Source organism: Belonocnema kinseyi, chromosome 8 (genome assembly GCF_010883055.1).
Source record: "Belonocnema kinseyi isolate 2016_QV_RU_SX_M_011 chromosome 8, B_treatae_v1, whole genome shotgun sequence".
In the NCBI taxonomy this organism is placed as follows: domain Eukaryota; kingdom Metazoa; phylum Arthropoda; class Insecta; order Hymenoptera; family Cynipidae; genus Belonocnema; species Belonocnema kinseyi.
In genome coordinates, this window is record NC_046664.1 from 48,363,179 (window position 1) to 48,383,603 (window position 20,425).

The following is a 20,425-nucleotide window of genomic DNA, read 5'->3' on the forward strand; positions in this document are numbered from 1 at the left end:
TTTTGTATTGAGATTCAATTAACACTTTAATAGAACTCTTGACAGGCTACGAAACCGTCCCTTGAAGTTACTCGGCGCCTACTGCCCATCTTTTCTGTTTAAAAATTAAGTTATTACAGTAAAAATATAACTATTTGATTATTGTTTGAAACTTGACGTATTTAAATGTAAATTCGACTTTTTTTGTTATAAATACAACTGCTTGGTAGAAATTAATATTTTTTGTTTGGAAACAACTATTTTGATGATGATTAAACCATTAAGCCATTTCACTTTCGGGGTAGGCGTGACTCACTCGGTAGGGGAAAGGAGTAGTGTGTGGAAGGGATAGAGATTTTTCAGATTGATCCAGAATTCTCGTGATATTTAAGTAAATAACACGTTCGTTCCGCAACACTGCTCCGACCCAGGTTGCTGATCAATCTCTCTAGCAATCACCCCAAGCGAAAAACCTCACGAAGTCGTTATGTAAGGTTCCCCCCTTGAGCCCATTTGTAACCAAGGTCTTTGTTTCAGGCGTCATTCACTCTACTGACACTCTTTTTATTAACTATTTGCCGGCATACTTTCCTGTCCTGGCATAATTCTCTAGCTTCTTTTATGTCCATGCTTTTTTTTATGCAGGCTCTCGTGTTTCTGTGACTTCTTATGTCTCTTCTAACTAGGGTCTCATTCACACATTCTAACCATTCTTTCCGCGGTCTACCTCTAGGCACGCTGCCATTTAATTTATCTTCATACACTTGTTTCGTTAGTCGTTCATTTGGCATTCTCTCAACATGTCCGAACCATCTTAACCGATTTCTTTCCCACGTGTCTATTAGCGTCTCTTCTCCAACACATTCTTTTAAAATTATCTCATTACTTACTTTGTCCATCAGGGTTTTCCCGCATATTATGCGCATGAATCTCATGTCAATTGCGTTAATTCTACTCTTAACTTTTCCTTGATAAGTCCATGTCTCGCTATCGTATAGTACAGTCGGTACAAATATAGAATTATGTATTGCCATTTTAGGTTTATTTGATATATTTTTACTTCTGATAAGGGAACCTGCTCTACCATAACCTTCTTACCTTCATTTAGCCGCCTATCTAATTCCTCATCTATCTTCCCGCCCCTAGTAAATAAGCTACCAAGGTATACAAACTTATCAACTTGTTCAATTCTCTCATCATTTAATAAAATATTGCATAGTGTTTTCTCACTCTTTCCTTCGAACACCATAGTTTTTGTTTTAATTGCGTTAATTTTGAGGCCCATGCTCTTCATGCTTGCATCTAGTTTATTCAACATTCTTTGTAGGTCTGCGATAGACTCTGCCATAACAACCTTATCATCTGCGAACGCTAATCCACGTACCTTTACTGTTTCGAGATCCACACCCTCTTCGTCGAAGAGAGCCATTCTTAAACACTTGTCCATAAATAATATAAATAACCATGAAGACATAACGCATCCTTGTCTAACTGCTTGAATAATATCGAAACAGTCACTCAGTTTCCCATTCACTCTTACACTCGCGTTACTACCTACTTATATTGTTTTTATAGCTTGTAGGATCCATCCAATGACTCCGTACTCCTTCAGAACTTCCCAAAGTTTACTTCTATCTACCTTGTCAAAAGCTTTTTCTAGGTCAACAAATGCACAGAAAAGTTTTTTTCCTACTCTCAAACTTTTTTCTGTTATTTGCCTTAAGCTAAATATTTGATCCCTACATGACCTTCCTGGCATAAACCCACTTTGGACTTCCCAAATCTTTGCTTCTGTTATTTTCATTACCCTGCGAATAAGTATTTTTGAATATATTTTACTTACGTTGTTTAATGAGCTAATTCCTCTGCAATTATTGCACTCGCTTTGATCTCCCTTTCTCTTGTATATTGGTACGATAATCGCTTCTTTCCAATCGTCTGGGACGTCTGCCATCTCGAAACATAAATTTATCAATTCGCACAGTCTATGTGGTATGCACGCACCACCGTGTTTAAGCATTTCCACGTTAATACCCTCTACCCCGGCAGCCTTACCGTTTTTTAAGTTCTTAATTATATCCCTAACCTCAGTGACACCGACTTTTTCAATTGAGTTTTCCATCGCATCGTGTTCAGCATCGCAGTTGTGGTGTCCTATAGCTTCATCTCCGAATTGTCTCCTAAAATAGTCTCTGAAAGCCTCTAGTATTCCGCCTGCATCATATACCATTTCCCCCCTACTATTTCTCATGTTGACAATTTCTGTACTTTGGTTTCCTTTCATTTTTTTATAAAGTAGTTTCCTGCTTCCTTCAAAGTCGTTTTGTATTTTTATCTCTTCTTCTGCTCTAATTGTATCTTTACTTTCTTTAACTAATCGTTTAAGTATCCTGCTTTCGCGTCTATAATCATTTCTACGTCTATTTCTTTCCTCATTGCTGAGGCCTACGATGTTTAAAGTTCTCTTGTACGCTTCTCTTTTTGCTTTTTGGACAGCCTGAATTTCATCATTCCACCACGCATTACCAGAAATTCTTCCTACAACTGCGGTACCACACACTTCGATCGTACATCTAACAAGGATATCCCGTAACATCGTCCAGGCGCCCTCTATATCTTTGTTTTTTATACGTTCCTCTCATGTTGCCCTATCTATGCTTTCGATTATCTTATTTTGGAAATCTATTCGCACATCCGGTTTCTGTAGGTTCTCAATTTTGATTCGCCTTTTTTTATGTTTCTTGGTTCTCTTTTTTCTCCATCTCCGACCTAAGTTAATTTTTGAGGTCAGAAGGTAATGATCAGTATTGCATTCAGGACCCCTCATGACTCTTGTATCTTTGACTAACTCTCTTAGTCTTTCATGCGCAACAACAAAGTCAATTATACTGCGGCTATTTCCTTTACACCAGGTGTACATGTGGATCATTTTATGCCTAAACCAAGTATTTGTAATAAACAGACCCCTTTCTAAGCATAGACCAACTAATTTATCTCCGTTATAGTTTGTTCTTGGATCCCCAAAATTACCTAATACTCTTTCTGTATCCTGATTTTGGATGCCCACCCAACTTTTTATGTCTCCTAGTAGAATTTTTCTTTCCCCATATTCGCAAATGTTTATTGTGTCATTTAAAGTGTCCCAGAAGGCGTCTTTTACTTCCCTAGGATCACTTTCAACCAGCGCGTAGCATGCTATGATAAATAGTCTTCTGATTCCTACTTTCATTGTAGCCCACAGCAGTCTCGGAGACACGAAACCATGGTCTCCGAGATGCTGCTTTGCTCTTTTATTCAAAATCAGACCTACTCCTTGTCTACCATTTGATTCACAGTCTACTCCTGACCATATTTCAAAACCGCCTTCCAACACGCCGCTTTTTATGTCTTTAGTTTCGCATCCCTTTTTCTTTGTTTCGGGTACACATAAAATATCTAGTTTCTTCACGTCCATAGTTTCGCGCAATTCTTTTACCTTGAGATAATTTACTCCCCTAGCATTTCAAACACCCAGTCTCCATTTGTCGCCTGAAACATGACCTTTATATTTTCCGTGTGCATGCCTTTTGTCATTAAAAGTTCCAGTCCTTTCCGAGACCATTTTGTAGTTTGTATTATTCATTGTTCAGATTATACGCCCAACTAACACCTTTATGCAATAAGTTTATTTTCTGAGTCGAAATCATGTCAAAGTTAGGTATCAAATCGCCATATGGTGGAAATTGTAGTTCTAACGTCAGTCCCACCAAAAACTTCAGTTAATAAGGGAGGGTTGGGAGAGAGTGGAGGTGGAACTGAAACCGAGAGAGTCGTCTTGGGTTTGTGTTTTTGTTTTCATGCTGAGAAGGTCACCAGCCCCTCCCCCACCCCCCGATTCAAAATAATAATAATGGCTTAACAATTTTGTTTAAAATTGGTATTTTTCACTTGAAAGTTTAACGATTTGGTTGTAATTCCAACTTTCCAACTGTTGAAAATACAATTGTGTTCGTTTGAATTTTAATCTTTTTTGTTTAAATATTCCACTCTTGTTATAAATTCATATTTGTAGGTAGAAATTTAAACTTATAGTTAAAGTTTCAACTATTTTGTTAAATATGTATAAATTTTCTGAAAAATGTAACGATTTCGTTAGTCATTTTTTTTAGTTGAAAAGTAATTATTCTTGGTTGAAAATGTATTATTTGCTTAAATTTAACCTTCTTTTGTAAAAACTTGTTTATTGGCTTAACAGTTTAACTATTTGGTTAAGAGTTTAAAAATTTGGTTAAAAACTTGAATTTTTAGATTAATAGTTTAACTATTTGGTTGCAAATGCAACTGCTTGGTTAAATTTTTTGTTTTTGTTGAAAATTTACCTCTAAAGATTGAAAATTCAGCTATTTGGTTAAAAATCCAATTATTGTGTGAAAGTCACCATTTATGGCAGAAAAGTAATCTTTCTTAGCTGGAAATTCATATTTCTTAGTAGAAAATAAACTTCTTTTTAATTCAATTTTGTTCTAAAAATTTGTCGGTTAGGCTTGAAAATTAAACTATGTGGTAGAAAGTGCAACTATTTTTATAAGGATTTTGATCTTTTTCTTTGAAAATTCAACCATTCCATTGAAATTTTAATATTTTTTGTTCGAAATTTCAACTTTTTAGCTAATGATTAAACTGTTTTATTAAAAACTTGATTATTTACTAGAAAAAACTTTTTTTGTTCGCTGAACATTATCTTTTTTTTTAGTAGAAAATGCCATTATTGTAATCAAAATTTATCTGTTTTGTCGGAAAATTAACTTTTTTGTTATAAATTCTAACTGCTGACTAATAATAAATAATAATTAATATGAATTCTAACTGCTAAATGCTAACTGATGCTTAAATTCTTTTGTTTAAAAAAATCATATATTTTGGTAAATGATTAATTTTTTTTTTGGTTCAACATTATTTTATTGCAAATTTGAATATTTTTTGACTTGAAATCTTACGAATTTAAAGCGTTTCATATTGAAGTCATCATGGCCAGCAGATTAATTTTGTTTTAAAGAATTGATTCTCATATTGCTTCCCTATTTCCCTAAAAAATCACCTCATTTTCCCCATGCTGAAACCATTCTGGCTTCCAAGTGCCTGCTAAAATAGTAGTTTTATATGTTTTATGTTCTATTGAAGGGTTGATCAAATACAATCGAAGAAAAAAAGTTGATCTAGAAGGGAAGGAGGGTCATCGTATTTCTGACGTCACCCTGGGGAGTTTAAGCTTTGTGTGATGATCTGTGACACATTAGGGGAGGAGTGCAAAAAGTGTTCAAAATAGCGTGACGTAGTTTTTCAACGGCCCCATAATTTATTGTAGAAAACTAGAAGAAATTAAAATGTCTTTTGCTGATTTCGCCAAAAAGTTGCAGAAAAAAGAAATTAATCAACAGATTAGAGAGATGATATTGTCCATTGAGAAAATAAATGAGAAACTAAAAGTAAGGCAAAAGATTACCGCTGAGAAAGTAAGCATGAGGCATTTTCGGTTGAATAAATACAGGAGATTGTAAAACTTTTACACAAAAATCGGAAATATGTCGCGTTATATTTTAACAATAAAGAACAAAAAAATAAGCCAGAATTGAAAATTGTAAAAAATTTAAAAAATGGTGAACATTGTGAAAATAAAAATTGTCAATGAAAATAGGCAAAATTGGATTGTTATAAAAACTGATTCAGAATATGCAACTTCAGTTGCGAAAAGATAATTATTATTTAGTTATTTGAAATAGTCAATGTACGGTTCTCTTATTTTTACATTCTCATCAGAGAAGGTATTAGATTAGTGTAAAATCCCCCCCCCCCCCCCCCCCCAGTTTTTATAAAATTTATACGTTTTAAGAACCGCTGAATCTGAAAAACAGGTTTTTACAAACGTTTCTGTCTGTATGTATGTTTGCCTGTGAACACGATGACTTTTGAAAAATTATTCTATTTGATTTGCCTCTGGTGCACTCGTTCAGGGTCTTAAGCTAAAGGTCAAGTTCGTTATCCAGCCATTTCGGATAAAAATTTAAAAAGTGGGCACATTTTAAAATATTTTTGAGACCACTTTTTCAAAATTCAAAAATTCTCTCTACGCTTATTCATAGTATTCAAAAATTCAAACAATTTATCTTTAAAACTTTTTTCATAAAATCAAAAATTACCAAAGCTGTAGAATTGACAAAGTTCTAAAAAAAACATACACGAAAATGAACGTTTTAATCCAAATAACGCAAGATATGAAAAAAAATCATTAAAAGAAGAATGTTGCTTTTTGAATGCTCTACAAGATTATCATAACAACTTTTTAAATTTCTTTTTAAATCCAAAATTTCAATTTTGACGGTATACAAAATAATGAAAAATCCCAAGATTACATTTTTCGGCCAGACTATGCAAAATACGGTCAAATACGAGAAGACAAAAATTCTGCATTTAAAAAAGATCTATAAATTTTTTATCTAATACTTTTTGATAGGATGCGTAGTTTAGGCTTTAATCATGAAAAACATCATTAACATTAAAAAAAATCTGCCCGCATCGCGGATATATTCTCATCGCGCGCTACGCGGGCGGCTCGCTTCGTCAACAAGTTTGAGTGTGCTTCGGGCACGCGTCTGTTGAATCTCGCGCTTCGCGCTCAATAATAGGATACCTCGCGCTTCGCGCTTTAACATAATTACATCTCGCGCTTCGCGCTCGGATATTTATTTTTTGCATTTGGAATGCTTGTATAAAATTTTATAAAAAAGATCTCTTTTATATGGTAATATTTTTAAATGCGTCTTCATATTCTGAATTGTCTACTTAATCGAATATAGTCAAAGATTAAGTTGCTCAAAGCTCTGTCGGCTTTGAGGTACACATTCTGATCGTGACACACACGCTACGTGCTCATTTTTTACAGACATTTGTAAACAGAGTTTGTTCAATCTTTTTTTTCTCGTAACATTCGTCGTTTTTCCACATATATTTTTTTTTTTTCGATGTTATTTTTCACGAATAAAACAAAAAGTACGCGTCCTATCAAGAAGCGATTCTTAACGAAATTGTATATCTTGTTTGGGATAACAATTTTTTTTAATTCATGTCTTTTCCTACCCTACATAATTTGACCAAAAGATGGAGTTTTTGATTTTTCATTATTTTTGGTGCAATCAAAATTTAAATTTTCAATTTTCCAAAAAAATTTGTTATGATAATTTTGTAGGGCTTTCAAAAAGCAATGTTTTTCTTTTTTTGACTTTTTTCATATCGTGCGTTGTTTGGCTTAAAACTTTGATTTTCTATTGATTCGATTGAACAGAAAAAAAGTAGTCTTAAAACTCTTCAAAATGCGCTCACTTTTTAAATTTTTGTCAAAAATGGGTGGTTAACGAACTTGACCTTTATTTAAGCACTAGAAAAATTGTGCTAAAGGTGGATGTGATCCGTTCATTTTTTCGAGAGTTATCGTGCTTACGGACGGACGGACGGATGGACGGACAACTCCATCGTAAAAATCATAAATGATGAGAATGTAAAAATCTAGTTGGTGTTTACGCATTAAATGAACGAAAACGAGCGCCAAGCGCAAGAGCGTATCCGCGCACCCTATGCGCGCTCAAATTCAGCGTGCAGCGCGGAATGAGAATGTGCCCGCGCGGTGGGCATATTTTTTTTTGCATCGGCTAAAACTTGATTTTTGGCTTCAAGAGGTCTTAAAACGTGGAGATCTGTTGAAAAACCTTGATGTCAAATTTCAGACAATTTTAATTGAACTGTTTTGTAGAGAAAATAAAATATTTTATATAAAAATTCCACAATTTTGTAAAAAGTTCAACTATTGGGTACAAAATGAAACTTTTTTTTTTAAATTCGTATTTTTTTCTGTTAGAAAATTAATCTGTTTTAGTTTAGGATTCAAGTGTTTTGTTGAAAATTTGTCTAAGTTGGTTAAATCCAAATGTTTATTTTTTGTTTTTATTTAAAATCTGTTTTGTTGAAACATCAACTACAAAATTTTCCGTTGAAAGTTAATCTTTTTAGGTTACAAATTTAACTCCTTGGTTAATTCAGCATCGCAATTAACAATTTTGTTTGCATATTGAAAATTATTTTTTTTGTGACTTAAAATTTAACTATTCAATAAAAAAAATTTTTGTTTTAAAGAAATACCACAATTTTGTATAAAATCCAACTACGCGTCCAATTAAAAAGTAACTTATGAAAAATATGTTACGATTAAATTTGCCATTACTTTCTGGGTATTTTAACCAGCAATTTGTTTACTAGAAAAAATAGTAAAAATATATAGTAAAAATAGTATAATATATAGTAATATATAGTATATATAGTATATATATACTATATATATATATAGTATATATAAATATATAGTAAAATAGTAAAAATAGTAAACTAGACAAAATAGTAATGGCATATTAAACCAGAATTCTGGTTGATTTAACCAGACATTTTTTGTAATAATTGACTCTTTTACTCTGCTTAATACTCTTACTGTACTTAGTTATGATTTCCACGAATTATAAGATATGGGTCTTGAAATTAATGGATTTTTTTTAGTATTTAGGATAATACGTGCTTTGCAGGGTGAAAACTTCATTTAAAAGATTCCCTGGTTTTCCCTTGACCAATTTTTTACTTACCCTGATCATAATATTAAAATACCATCATATCAGTGTTGTTATATTTTTAACATAGGATCTATCAGGGGTTCACGAAAAATGGAGATTTGATGAAAACCCACAAAGTAAAATTTTACATAAAACTAATATTTTTTCATTGGAATGAGAATGTAATAATATTCGAGAATTCTGTATCTCTAAATATAAAAGAGAGCATTATTTATTTGTTGTAGTGTGACGAACTACTTCGTGGTGAATTTGTCGATTGCCGATCTTTTGGTGACCATGATCTGTATGCCTATGGCTGTAAGTCAAGCGGTTTCCATTATATGGGTCTACGGTGAAATCATGTGCAAGCTCTTCTTCTATCTTCAGGGTATGTATTACTTATCAATTAAGCTGAACCTTGACCCACACGAGCCATTGATTTTCAAGTCATCCGATCGAGAAGGAAAAAAGGGAACATCAAATTATGTATATGGATATTGGACATACAAAGGTTTTATCGCGAACTCAGAAAATAGTTTTCGTCTTCACGACTTGAGACACGACACAGCTCTGATTTCAGGACGAGGCCAACGAAAGCATTTCTATTCATGCTTTCTTTATTTTCGGTTCTGTTTTCTTATTTCTAAAAATCATCGTTTTACCATATGCAACAAAGTAAACATATAATTAAACTTAATTGTATTTTACATTACAATTTTTTCTCATTTTAAAACTTTTCTGTGTCTGCTATAGGGAACATCGTCATACAGTGGATTCCTGGTGGGAAAAAATTTACAAAGAAGTACAAAAGACTAAAACCATTTTTACAGGAATCTAAAAATAAATGCAATAAATTACAACTAACATTACTAGAAAGTACATCTGTTTTCTATCATTTAGGCGAATTTTATACTTTTCTGTTTGTATATTGCTGTATTTGCTTGCAGTTTTAATTTTCTATAAGAATTTACAAAAAAAGTGCGACAAAAAGAATCTACAATTATTTACAGGCTGTGTAGCCAAAAAATGGTTCTTTTTTACCTAGGATATAAATATTTAGGATATTATATTTTGAACATTTAGAATATTTAGAATAAAGATCATTTTTAATTAATATGTTTATATAATAAAAAACACATTTACGTTTAAACTTTAAAAGAATGTTAAGAAATTAAAATACAAGAATGACTATTCGTTATTAAATAACAAAAAACCTTACGTTTAAAGTTTTTTCTACCTAAAAATATACAACAATTCAATGAGCATCATATATGTCGTTTAAAATTATTTTTATGCAACGTTCTTTATATTTTTCATCCGAATTTGAAAAATAAGAACTTTTTGATTGCAAGTAAAAATTGAATGATTGAGGAAGAATCGAATACGGTTATTAAAACCAAAAAATTTGAACTTTTAAAGATAAAAATTTTGTACTAAAAGTTATAAAAACTTAACTGCCAATTAAAACACTTAAAGTTGAATAATTTTGAATTTGAAACTTTCAAAATTGAAGCTTAAAATTTGTTTAATTAAAACGCCTAATGATTTCTACATACAAAATGGAAGCTTTAAAGATTTTTCAATTCAAAATTTGGCGATTAAAACCTTTAATTTAGAAAACTTGACATTTTTAACTTTTATCTATTGTACAATTCAAAGATTTAAAAAATCCCAGGCTATCATTTTTAATGCTAGAAATTAGATAATTAATAAAACCATTGATAAATTTTCAAAATTATATTGTTTTGATCATTTTTAAGCTATAAAAATTAACGTATACATCAAAATTTGTTTTGCAATATTTCTAAATATTCTCTTAAAAACTTTCATGAAAGAAAATTATTTTTAATATTTTCGGGAATCTAATGAAAATATTGTTACTATCTTGAAACTCAAATTTTTTCTACAATTTTTTGTAAATCCTGAAAGATTAAAAAAATTGCCTTAAAATCTTTCAGTCTTGTAAGAAAATTTTGGAAATCTTATTGAAGTTAATTTTTCAACAAAAAATCATTTTTAGTTTTTTGAAGGTATTTTGATAAAAGTTTGTATCCTTCTGTAACCTTTTGAAATTATTAAAAAGCTTTTAAATTTGTTGTTCCATATCTTCAGAAATCTACATTTTGTTAAAAATTGTTTGTAAAGAATCATTTACAACTTTTACAGCAATCTTAAACAAAAAATTTATTTTTTTAAAACCTTTAAAGATCCTTAAAAGGTTTAAAAATTGTATTTCTAAATCTTAAAAAATTGGCTTCTAAATAAGTTTGATATTATTTTAAAGATAACCACTCTTGATCCAATACCGAACTGAAATTAAATCGCCCAGACGCTAGCGACTTAAGGCGTTAATAATTTCCTAAATATCAATTTGATTGGACTAAAATTCAACAAAAGACCTTTTTTACAATAGATAAACACTTTCACCCTCGAAGTTTTTTTGTTGCTCAAAATTCGCTCTATAAACAAAAAGCTAAAATGAAGAGAATTCCGATATGCACCGAGCATCAGAAAAAAATTTAATTCCTTTCAGTCTATCAATCAATGGACATTCCAGAACACAAGCCCTGAACATTTTACTTAAAAATTTAAAAAACTGACTAAATAAGCACGAGTTGAAGTGAAAAACGAATTAAAATAGATTTTTCCAAAAAAGTCAGTTTTTAAAATTTAATTAGAAAACTAAAAAAGCTGCCACTTTTTGAATATATGAAAACAGCTGAAAAATGAAGTTTTACACTTAGATATAGTCTTAAAAATTAAAATTCAAAACTGTTTTTGAAAGCCTCAAGGGGTTTTCCCACTCACGGCGAAATAATTTCATATATCCTTTATATAAAATAAAATTATTTTATAATTAAATAACATTTCTGGTTTTAAATCACATTTGATAAATATGGATAATTAGGTCAAATCTTTGTTTAAAAAAATGTTTCATAATTGAAATTGTTTGCCAATCTGTCATTTATCATGAAAGAAAAAGTTCTTGGTAAAAGTGTGAACTTTTTTTTTAAATTGCATTTTTGTTGTAGAAGATTATATATTGCATATCTTACAAAAATTCTCAAAGTATTGCTTGTAAAAAAAAAATATATATATATATATATATATATATAGAGAGAGAGAGAGAGAGAGAGAGAGAGAGATTTCAAATCTGTTGATTTCTACAGTAAACTATTAGTATCTACAATATAATTTCAAGTAAAGTTTCCCAATATTTCAACTTTTGTAAAATATTTTATTTTTTTGTTAATATTTTTACTTTTCTCCCAGAAAATACAAAAAGGTCTTAGCTATTTCTATTTAATTATAATTTTTTGTTAAATTTATTACATTTTCTTACCAAAAAAGTACATGTGTCAACAAAAAAAAATCATTTGTAGAACTGTTGTACTTACTTGTCAAAATGTTTTCCACAAGGAATAATGATCCAACAGTATATAATCATTAATTATAAGTCAAATGTAAGTAAAATAATCAATTTCAGTAATAATATATTACCATTTATCTTGCCTTAACTATGAATTAAATTAAATTAATTATTTTACATGTACTATTATTTTAAACTAATGATCATCTACTGACGGATCATTATCTGATATAGGGTGGTCCCCCTACTTCCGAAAAGGTCATCCAAGAATATTGATTTGGTTCTTAGCCCACAGTAAGGGGAGAACGAGCCCTAAACATGAGGTCCAGTGGAGGGTGATTACCCCGGATTATATCGGATTAATCTGGATTATATCTATATAAAAAATGGTTCTGGATTCCCTATTATCACTCCAAATTGCATATGATTACTCTGATTAAAATAAAATTATAATTGATTACTCCGCCTGAGTCGAACTCACGCAAATTTAAAAAAAATTAATTTTTACCAAATTCTTGAATTTTCTAGCAAGTAGATTAATTTTCTACCGAAAATGACGAAATCTCAAAAAATAGATCAGTCTTCAACCAAATAGTTGATTTTTCAACAAAAAAAGATTAATTTTCAAATAAGCATTTAAATTTCAACTACAATTATGAATCTTTGACTGGAATAATTTAATTTCCAATCCAAGTCTTAGTTAAATTTCTAACCAAAAAGAATTAATTTAAAAAAAAATAGATGTATTTTTAACCAAATAGTTGAATTTTCAACTGAATAGTTGAGTTTTGTAACAAAAAAATTAATATTTGCTCCCAAAAAGGCGAATTTCTTACAAAGTGCATCAATTTGAAACAAATTTCTTGTTTTTTTAACTAAGAAAAGATAAATATTCAATAAAACAGTCGAATTTTATATAAAAAATATTATTTTTTAAAAGCAACAAAAATATCAATAAACTAGTCCATTTTCGAACAACGGATAAATTTATAACTAAAAAATTTCAATTAAATGTTCAACCAAAGAGATAACGTTTCAACTAAAATAAAGAATATTCAACCAAAAAATTGGTTTTTAACAAAATTGTAGATTTTTTTACAAAGTGGATTAACTTTTACCCTAAACAGGTGAATTCTCAACGAAAAATGAAATCGCTGATATTTCAACAAAAAGTGATTTCAATTTTTAATTAAAAAGATTAAAATAAACTAAAAAAATCTGCATGCTTCGTAGGCACAGTCTCCTCGCGCGCTTCGCATGCGGCTTACAAGTTTGAGAGCGCCTGGGGCGCGCGACAGTTGAATCTCACGCTCCGCGCTCGATAATGGGTCACCTCGCGCTTCGCACTCGGGCATAATTACACCTCGCGCTATGCGCTCGGATATTTATTCTTTGCATTTGTAATGCTTGAATAAAACTTGATCAAAAAGGTCTCTTTTAGATGGCAATATTTTTATGCGTCTTGATATTCTGAATTGTCAACTTAATTAAGTATGGTCAAAGATTAAGTTTCTCAAAGCTCTGTAGGCTTTAAGGTACACATTCCTATCGTGACACTCGCGCTGCGTGCTCAACTTTCGACAGACATTTGTAAACAGGTTTTGTTGAATCTTTTTTATTCTCGTAACTTTCGTTGCTTTTCCACACATTTTTTTATTTTTTTTTATTTCAATGTTATTGTGTTATTATTTTAATGTTATTATTTCCCGAATAAAACAAATACTACGCGTCTTATCGAGATGTGATTATTAACGAAATTGTAGATCTTTTTTTGCGTAACAATTTTGGTTGATTCATCTTTTTTCGTATCCTACACCCGTGTAGGAATCCAATCAAGGATCCGGCCGGGTCCCAGCCGGATAGCCCCGCTTTAAGCCGGGCGCTGGTCGGGGAATCCGGCTAAAAACGTCAGGGTAAACTGGTCGGGTTTTGGCTTCAATACCGGCTCTCAATGCAATGTGGAAGCCACGTGGTGATTTAAGCTCAGGAAGGAAGAAAGTAAAAACTGTATACACAAGACTATATTTTAATTTAAAATAATAATTATTGACGCTCTAAGTGGGGGTTTCAAACTAATTACTGAAATAAGGTTGATTTCAACCACGAGTCTCGATTTTATTTGCGAACTTCGAAGAGCCGACGCAACGTGAGTGCAAGGAGCATCCTCGTTCCAGGTGCGAAACTCATAATAACTGAGTGTCTATGCAGACGACAGACACAGCAGGCGCTATATATGGCGGTAAATTTAAAATTGTACAGGCTTAAACATTGTCTGAATATAGAGAAGTTTATAACAATTGTATCATTTCTTTTGTTGCACATAGCACAATCGATAACAGTTTAATTTGAAATGTTAAATTATTCGAAAAAATTTAATGTTTTTTTTAAAAAGAATTCAAAAAAGCTCATTTTTGCTTCACTGATCTAAAAAATCTTTAAATTATAATTTTCAAATGATAATTCATCTAGCATACATAATCACGTCTTTGATAATATCACGGCTTTTTAAAAATGTGTAATTTCTACAAAAACGTTAACCTGACCAGCGTCCAGCCGGCTCCCGACCATGGGATATAACCAGGGTTGGCCCGGCCGGTAACCCTTCGGCCCTGGACTACGTGATTCGAGAAAATGTAGCCCAACCAGCTCCCGCCTGGTTCCTGTCTAAGAATCCCAGCCAGGGGTAGCCCGTCCGGTATCTGACCAGAAACCTTGTTGTATGAGGGTCCGCCGGAGAAATTTCTAAACGAGCATAGTTTGACCACAAAATGGAATTTTGGATTTTTAATTATTTTTTGTGCAATCAAACTTTGAATTTTCTATTTTCCAAGAAAATCCAAAAATTTGTTATGATAATCTTGTAGGGCTTTCGAAAAGCAATGTTTTTCTTTTCTTGAATTTTTTCATACGTGCGTTTTTTGGCCTTTCTTTTAGGATCTAAAAACAGTGCGCCAAAGATGGATTTAATCTGCTCATTTTTTCAAGAGTTATCGTGTTTACGGACAGACGGCCGGACGGCTGGACGGACAGACAAATTTCGGACAATTATAATACTTTCTTAATCATAAATGATGAGAATGTAAAAAGATGAATTTCCAACAAAATTGTTCACTTTTTATTAAAAAGAATACTTTCAAACAAAATTATTAAATTTTTCTAACCGAAAACGTAAATTTATAACCATAAACGTTAATTTTCAGCGAAATACAAAAGTTGTAGCAAAATAATTGAACTTTCAACGAAAGAATATAAATTCACCATCAAAAATCATATAACTAAATTTTTAGTGAAAATAATTGATTTTCAAAAACAACATTAAAACTTCTGACAAAATAATTTAAATTTTCACTACTATAGTTAAATTTTCAATCAGAAAATTTAAAAATTACTTTAAAAAATTATTGTGGTTAATACCAGTTCATACATAGATGAATAATGTTTTCCGATATAATGGAATTCTTAATGAAGAAGAATTCTCAACCAAAAAAGACAAAATTTGAAGAAAAAGAAAACAAATGGTCAAACAAGTATTTATTTCAGTTTAAAAAGAATAAGATGAATTTTTAACTATAGATTTGAAGATTCTTTAAAAATAAAACTTTTCAACAAAACTGTTACATTTTATAAAAAGCAAATTAATGTTTACCCTACAGTAAACCCCAGGAATAAATTTTATCTTACTAAAAGATAAAAACGTTGCATCACATTTATCTAACGAAAGATAAAATTTGTCTGAAAAAAGATAAAGTTCATCTGACGTAAATGTTTTTTTTCACATAGATTATATGTCAGACAAAAATAAGGGACTGAAGATGTCTGAGTAAGAACCCTCAGCCAACTTGAGTCCCTTACTTTTGTTGAACAAATCTTTAGTTTTCTATCGACTCTGACGTAGACTTTAAAAATTGTAAACAAACACTATTTGGTATAGACTAACCAAAGTGCAAACTGTGTATTCAGTAAGTGTAGGTAAATGATTTTTGGGTTTAAAATTAGTGAAATAAAGTAAAAATATTTAAAATTGAATACCGTGAGGATTTTGAACGTCAGATAAACTGTATCTTTTTTATAGATAAATTTTATCTTTTTTCAGATAAATTTTATCTTTTTTCAGAATAATTTTATCATTCTTCAAATAGACGTTATGCAACGTTTTTATCTTTTTGAAAGATAAAATTTATTCCTGGGGTTTACTGTGCCATAAACGGTAAACTCTGAGCGAAAATTCTAATAGCTAACATTTCAAACAGAACTTACTTTAATTTCGAATAAAAAATGACGACATATCATGCCACATGCGGCAAGTCACTCTGCGGCAAGTCACACATGCGTCAGGTCATACACGCAGAAAGACTCTCTGCGGCCGCAAATGTGACATGCCGCAGGTGTGACTTGCCGCATGTGACATGATATGGACCCATCAAAAACAGTTAAGATCCACCAAAAAAGACAAATTTTTTACAAAATACTTCACTCTTTAATCGAAAAAGATTCTTTTGAACCAAATTGTTTAATTTCGGTTGATCTTCCTACAAATTGGATTAATTTGGCACCAAATAGTGCAATTTCCAACCAAAATGAGGAATTTTCGAATGAGAAAATTGATTTTTTACCAAAAAGGAACAGTTTTACACGGAAAAGGATCAATTTCGATCCTAAGTTGGAATAGTTCCATTTTTAATTACTAAAATTAATTCTAAAAAAAGACAAGAAATTTTCAACAAAATAGTGGGAAACTATTTGAATTACCACATTACTGCGAATCACGGGGAAGACTGTGGATCACAGGTTAGTGACGTGAATTATCTAAACGACTTCGAATTATCTTGTTTACAAATGGATTATTCTGCATTAGATATGGATTCGTTTCGATCACAAGTGGATTACTTTTATTACCTGAATTACCAAAAATCTCTGAGATCACAATGGGATTACTCTAAAACGCATTTGTACGATAAGAATATTGAATTATAACTTTTTCTGGCATTGTTCGACATCAAGTATGAGCAATTCGTGAAAGGGAATCCGAGAGCTGAGCTTTTAGAGAAAAGATAGCATTTTTTCCTGATAATAAATATTTTTAATTCAATGAAAATAGTAATTTTCACATTTGAATGGAGTTACAACCATCTGAAACGCCATATTTTATTATTTTCTTGTTAGTCAAGAAATAAAACAATTAATTATATTATTTCTAATTTTTATTTATTAACATTTCAGACTTTAGTTACATAATAATTTATATTCGTAAGAAGAAACCAAGAATATTTTTGAAATTTTTTTTGTAATCAATTGTATTAAAAACTAGATAAACTTTGCTTCTTGGTCTAACTTATTACCGTGTCTAGTTTCACTGTATTTTGGTTCGCTTACAGAGATCAAGAATTAACATTGAATAAAGAAAATATTAATTACGAGTACCAAAGATACCGTATTTCTACCATGAATTTCTCAATTCAATGCTAATTTTTTCCGTAAAAAATAAATAGCAGAAATATTTTTGGTGAGCTAAAACCAAAGTTAAAAGGCGACTTGGTTCATCGAAATTTCCTAGCTTAGAACAAATACTTTTGGTTTCCTATAAACACTTTGTAAATTTATTTATTTAAATAAATATATTATGTATAGAATAGAATTTTAGGTTTCATCTATAAATAAATTTTAAATACTGCATTTTATATTGTCAGATCTTGATATTATTGTAATGATTAAATTAACTTTATGACTTACAATTCTCTATTATTCGATTGAAGTTAAGCCTATATATCACTTTTTTACGGTCTGCAATTCATAGTCACTCTCATTTGGTCGAAAATGGCCCGAGTCCGCATTTCGATCTTGTTTTACATTTTTTTACCATATGTACCCTTCAAGGTCTTTGGTGGAACCAAAATAGGGGCGAATTCTTCGGTGATATATAGAAAACTTAAGGAATTGATCAGGGATTCTGAGCCATGAATAAAACATACAGCATGGTTCCTATCGGTACCTTAAATAAAGTAAGTGACCCACCACCTTTCGTTGCAGCTTCCATCTTAATATAGAACTGCGACCTGGAATAAATTGCTAAGCATATCAAAATGTTTAACAATTTATCTAGTTCCTTTTTTCAAGCCATAAAAGAACAAGAGCTTGTAAATAAGATGTACGGAGATTCTGGTGGTCCAAAAATGCAATAAATTTTTTTTTCGAATTGTTATACATATCGCTCGGTAATTTCTTTAAATTAACACAAAAATATATTCATTTTTTTGTTGTTGAAAAAACTAATATTTAGAGATGGTGCAAATTCCATTACTTTCAACCCGTATTTCCAAAAAGAAAAAATACGTTTTTAATATTGAAGAAATTTAAATTAGATTAAAATTGAATTTAGAGTCCTATTTAACGTCCAATCATTAAGCAAATGTATAGAAATTCCAGAAAATGAGACCTAAAATCTAACGATTTTTTTAAAGAATTGATCTAAACATTTAATAATGAATATAAAGCCGTATTTTATGTATTATAAACCATTTTTATTTTAAAAAAGGTAATAAATAGTGCCAAAACTCGCAAAAAACAATTTTTGACTTATAGGGGATATGCTTAAAAATTAATATTTGATTCGTATTCTGTGGCTAATTGTGTAGAGAAATGTTGAGTTTCAACGCGCTTTAGACAATTTTGACGTTTTTTAATTAAAGTTACAAAAAAATATCTTTGCCTATTAGTCCAAACATCTGGTAGTTTGGTCCCCGAAAAAATCCTGCTTTCAATGTTTTAAATGAAAAAGTTCCGTTAAGGGGCCCCTTTTGACATATCAGAAATGCTAAAACAGATCAATTGCCAAACCATGTTTTTTTAACAGTTCCAGAAGCTGCATTTGCGTTGATGGATCATTCCCATTCCTATTTAGAGAAAAATGTCCAACAGGAAAAAGAAAGAGAATAAAATTATGAGAAAAATTGGTTTGAAAAAGAACCCGCTATCTTCCATAGGTTTCGAGTTATGATACATAGAAAAAACCCCATTTTTCTGGATTTTCAGCGAAAAATCACTAAGTTTCAAAAAACACTGTATAGCTTCGCACCTAATTACTACACGAATAAGAGTTCCACAGGTGAGTGAAAGTTGACTCAATTCTATGTAGTAAAAAATAACAATATCCTACCTATAATAGGTCATGAGTTGTGACCCCTCAAAGTTGGCCATTTTTGCCTGTTTTTACGGGCAAAAAAGTGGAGTTCAGTTTTTTCAAAATAAATCGTGTCCGTCAGAGGATAAAATAGAGCCTACAAAAATCTGCGTAGATCTAAAAAAAGGTATTTTAGAACTATTATTTTGGGAATTCCAAGGTTTCGAAAATTGATTTTTTTTGCATTTTCGACTAAAAACATAGAATTTGTTTTGTTGAAAAATATCACGTTTCATGTGCATTCCACGACAAAATGACCAAAGACTAAATGACAGTAAAGTAAATTTGGCGTAAGTTAAAAAAAAAGTGTCCTAGCCCTAATAGGTCACGAGATATGACCTTGGAAAGTTCACTCTTCCTGTATAGAGGAACCTGAGCGTACCTTGAAGTAGAAATAGGTCGTATTTCGAAAACTTTGTCTCAAAAAAGTGTATCTAATTCTTTTAGCATATATAATACTTCATTTACCATTAATAAATAAATAATTATTTATAACAAAAGCTTGCTATCACCACTTATGATTACTTTTTGGCCTTCTTTTTTAGTATTTTCGGGGCAAAGAAGTGATTGTTATTGATTGAAAATGTGTAATATGTTTTTTTTACCAGTAAGCAAATATGTTTTATCAATAATTGTTTATAATAAAATCTTTTTATAACCACGGTTGAGTACTTTTTGAGTACTTTTGTGACAAACAAGTAATTATAATTGATTGAAAATGTGATATTTATTTCTTTTAAGTAAGCAAATAGCTTCTTAACAATTGTTTAAAGCAATATATCATTGAAATACAGTAACTCAAGATCATTTTATTAAGCTTAGAAATCTCTAAAGCTTATCTTGTACAACCACTTATTGCATTTAAAAAAGATGGAAAATAACTTTAAAGACAGGAATGAAGTTCGTTATCCAATTAAGAAATTTAATAATGAATAATGTTTTTATCCAATTATTGATTGACAATTTATTTTTCATTTACTTAATTCTAGCCTATTAAACTATTTTGCAAATTTACCTAAATAATTTTTAGACACAACCAATCTATATAACTACTTACTCATTTATTAATTTTTTTGAATAAAAAATTACATTTGTAATCACTTTTAAATAATGAATTACTTACTTATTTTTAATTCAGAAAAATTGTCGCAGAATATTACGTACAATTTACAAAAATCACTGCAAATTACAGGTGTATTTATCAGAAATACAGAATTAAATGCAGAAAAAGTGTTCATCAGAAGATATTGTTATAAGATGTCATTAAGAAAC

At 30.6% G+C, this 20,425-nt stretch overlaps 1 protein-coding gene across 1 annotated transcript in view; it reads left to right on the forward strand.

Moving 5' to 3' along the window:
- LOC117178486 (orexin receptor type 1-like) overlaps nt 1-20,425 on the forward strand; it is a 182,466-nt gene that overhangs the window by 56,340 nt on the left and 105,701 nt on the right. The window contains exon 2 of the mRNA XM_033369912.1: nt 8,852-8,994. Within this exon, the coding sequence (XP_033225803.1) occupies nt 8,852-8,994 (143 nt within the window). The remainder of the gene's footprint in view (nt 1-8,851; nt 8,995-20,425) is intronic.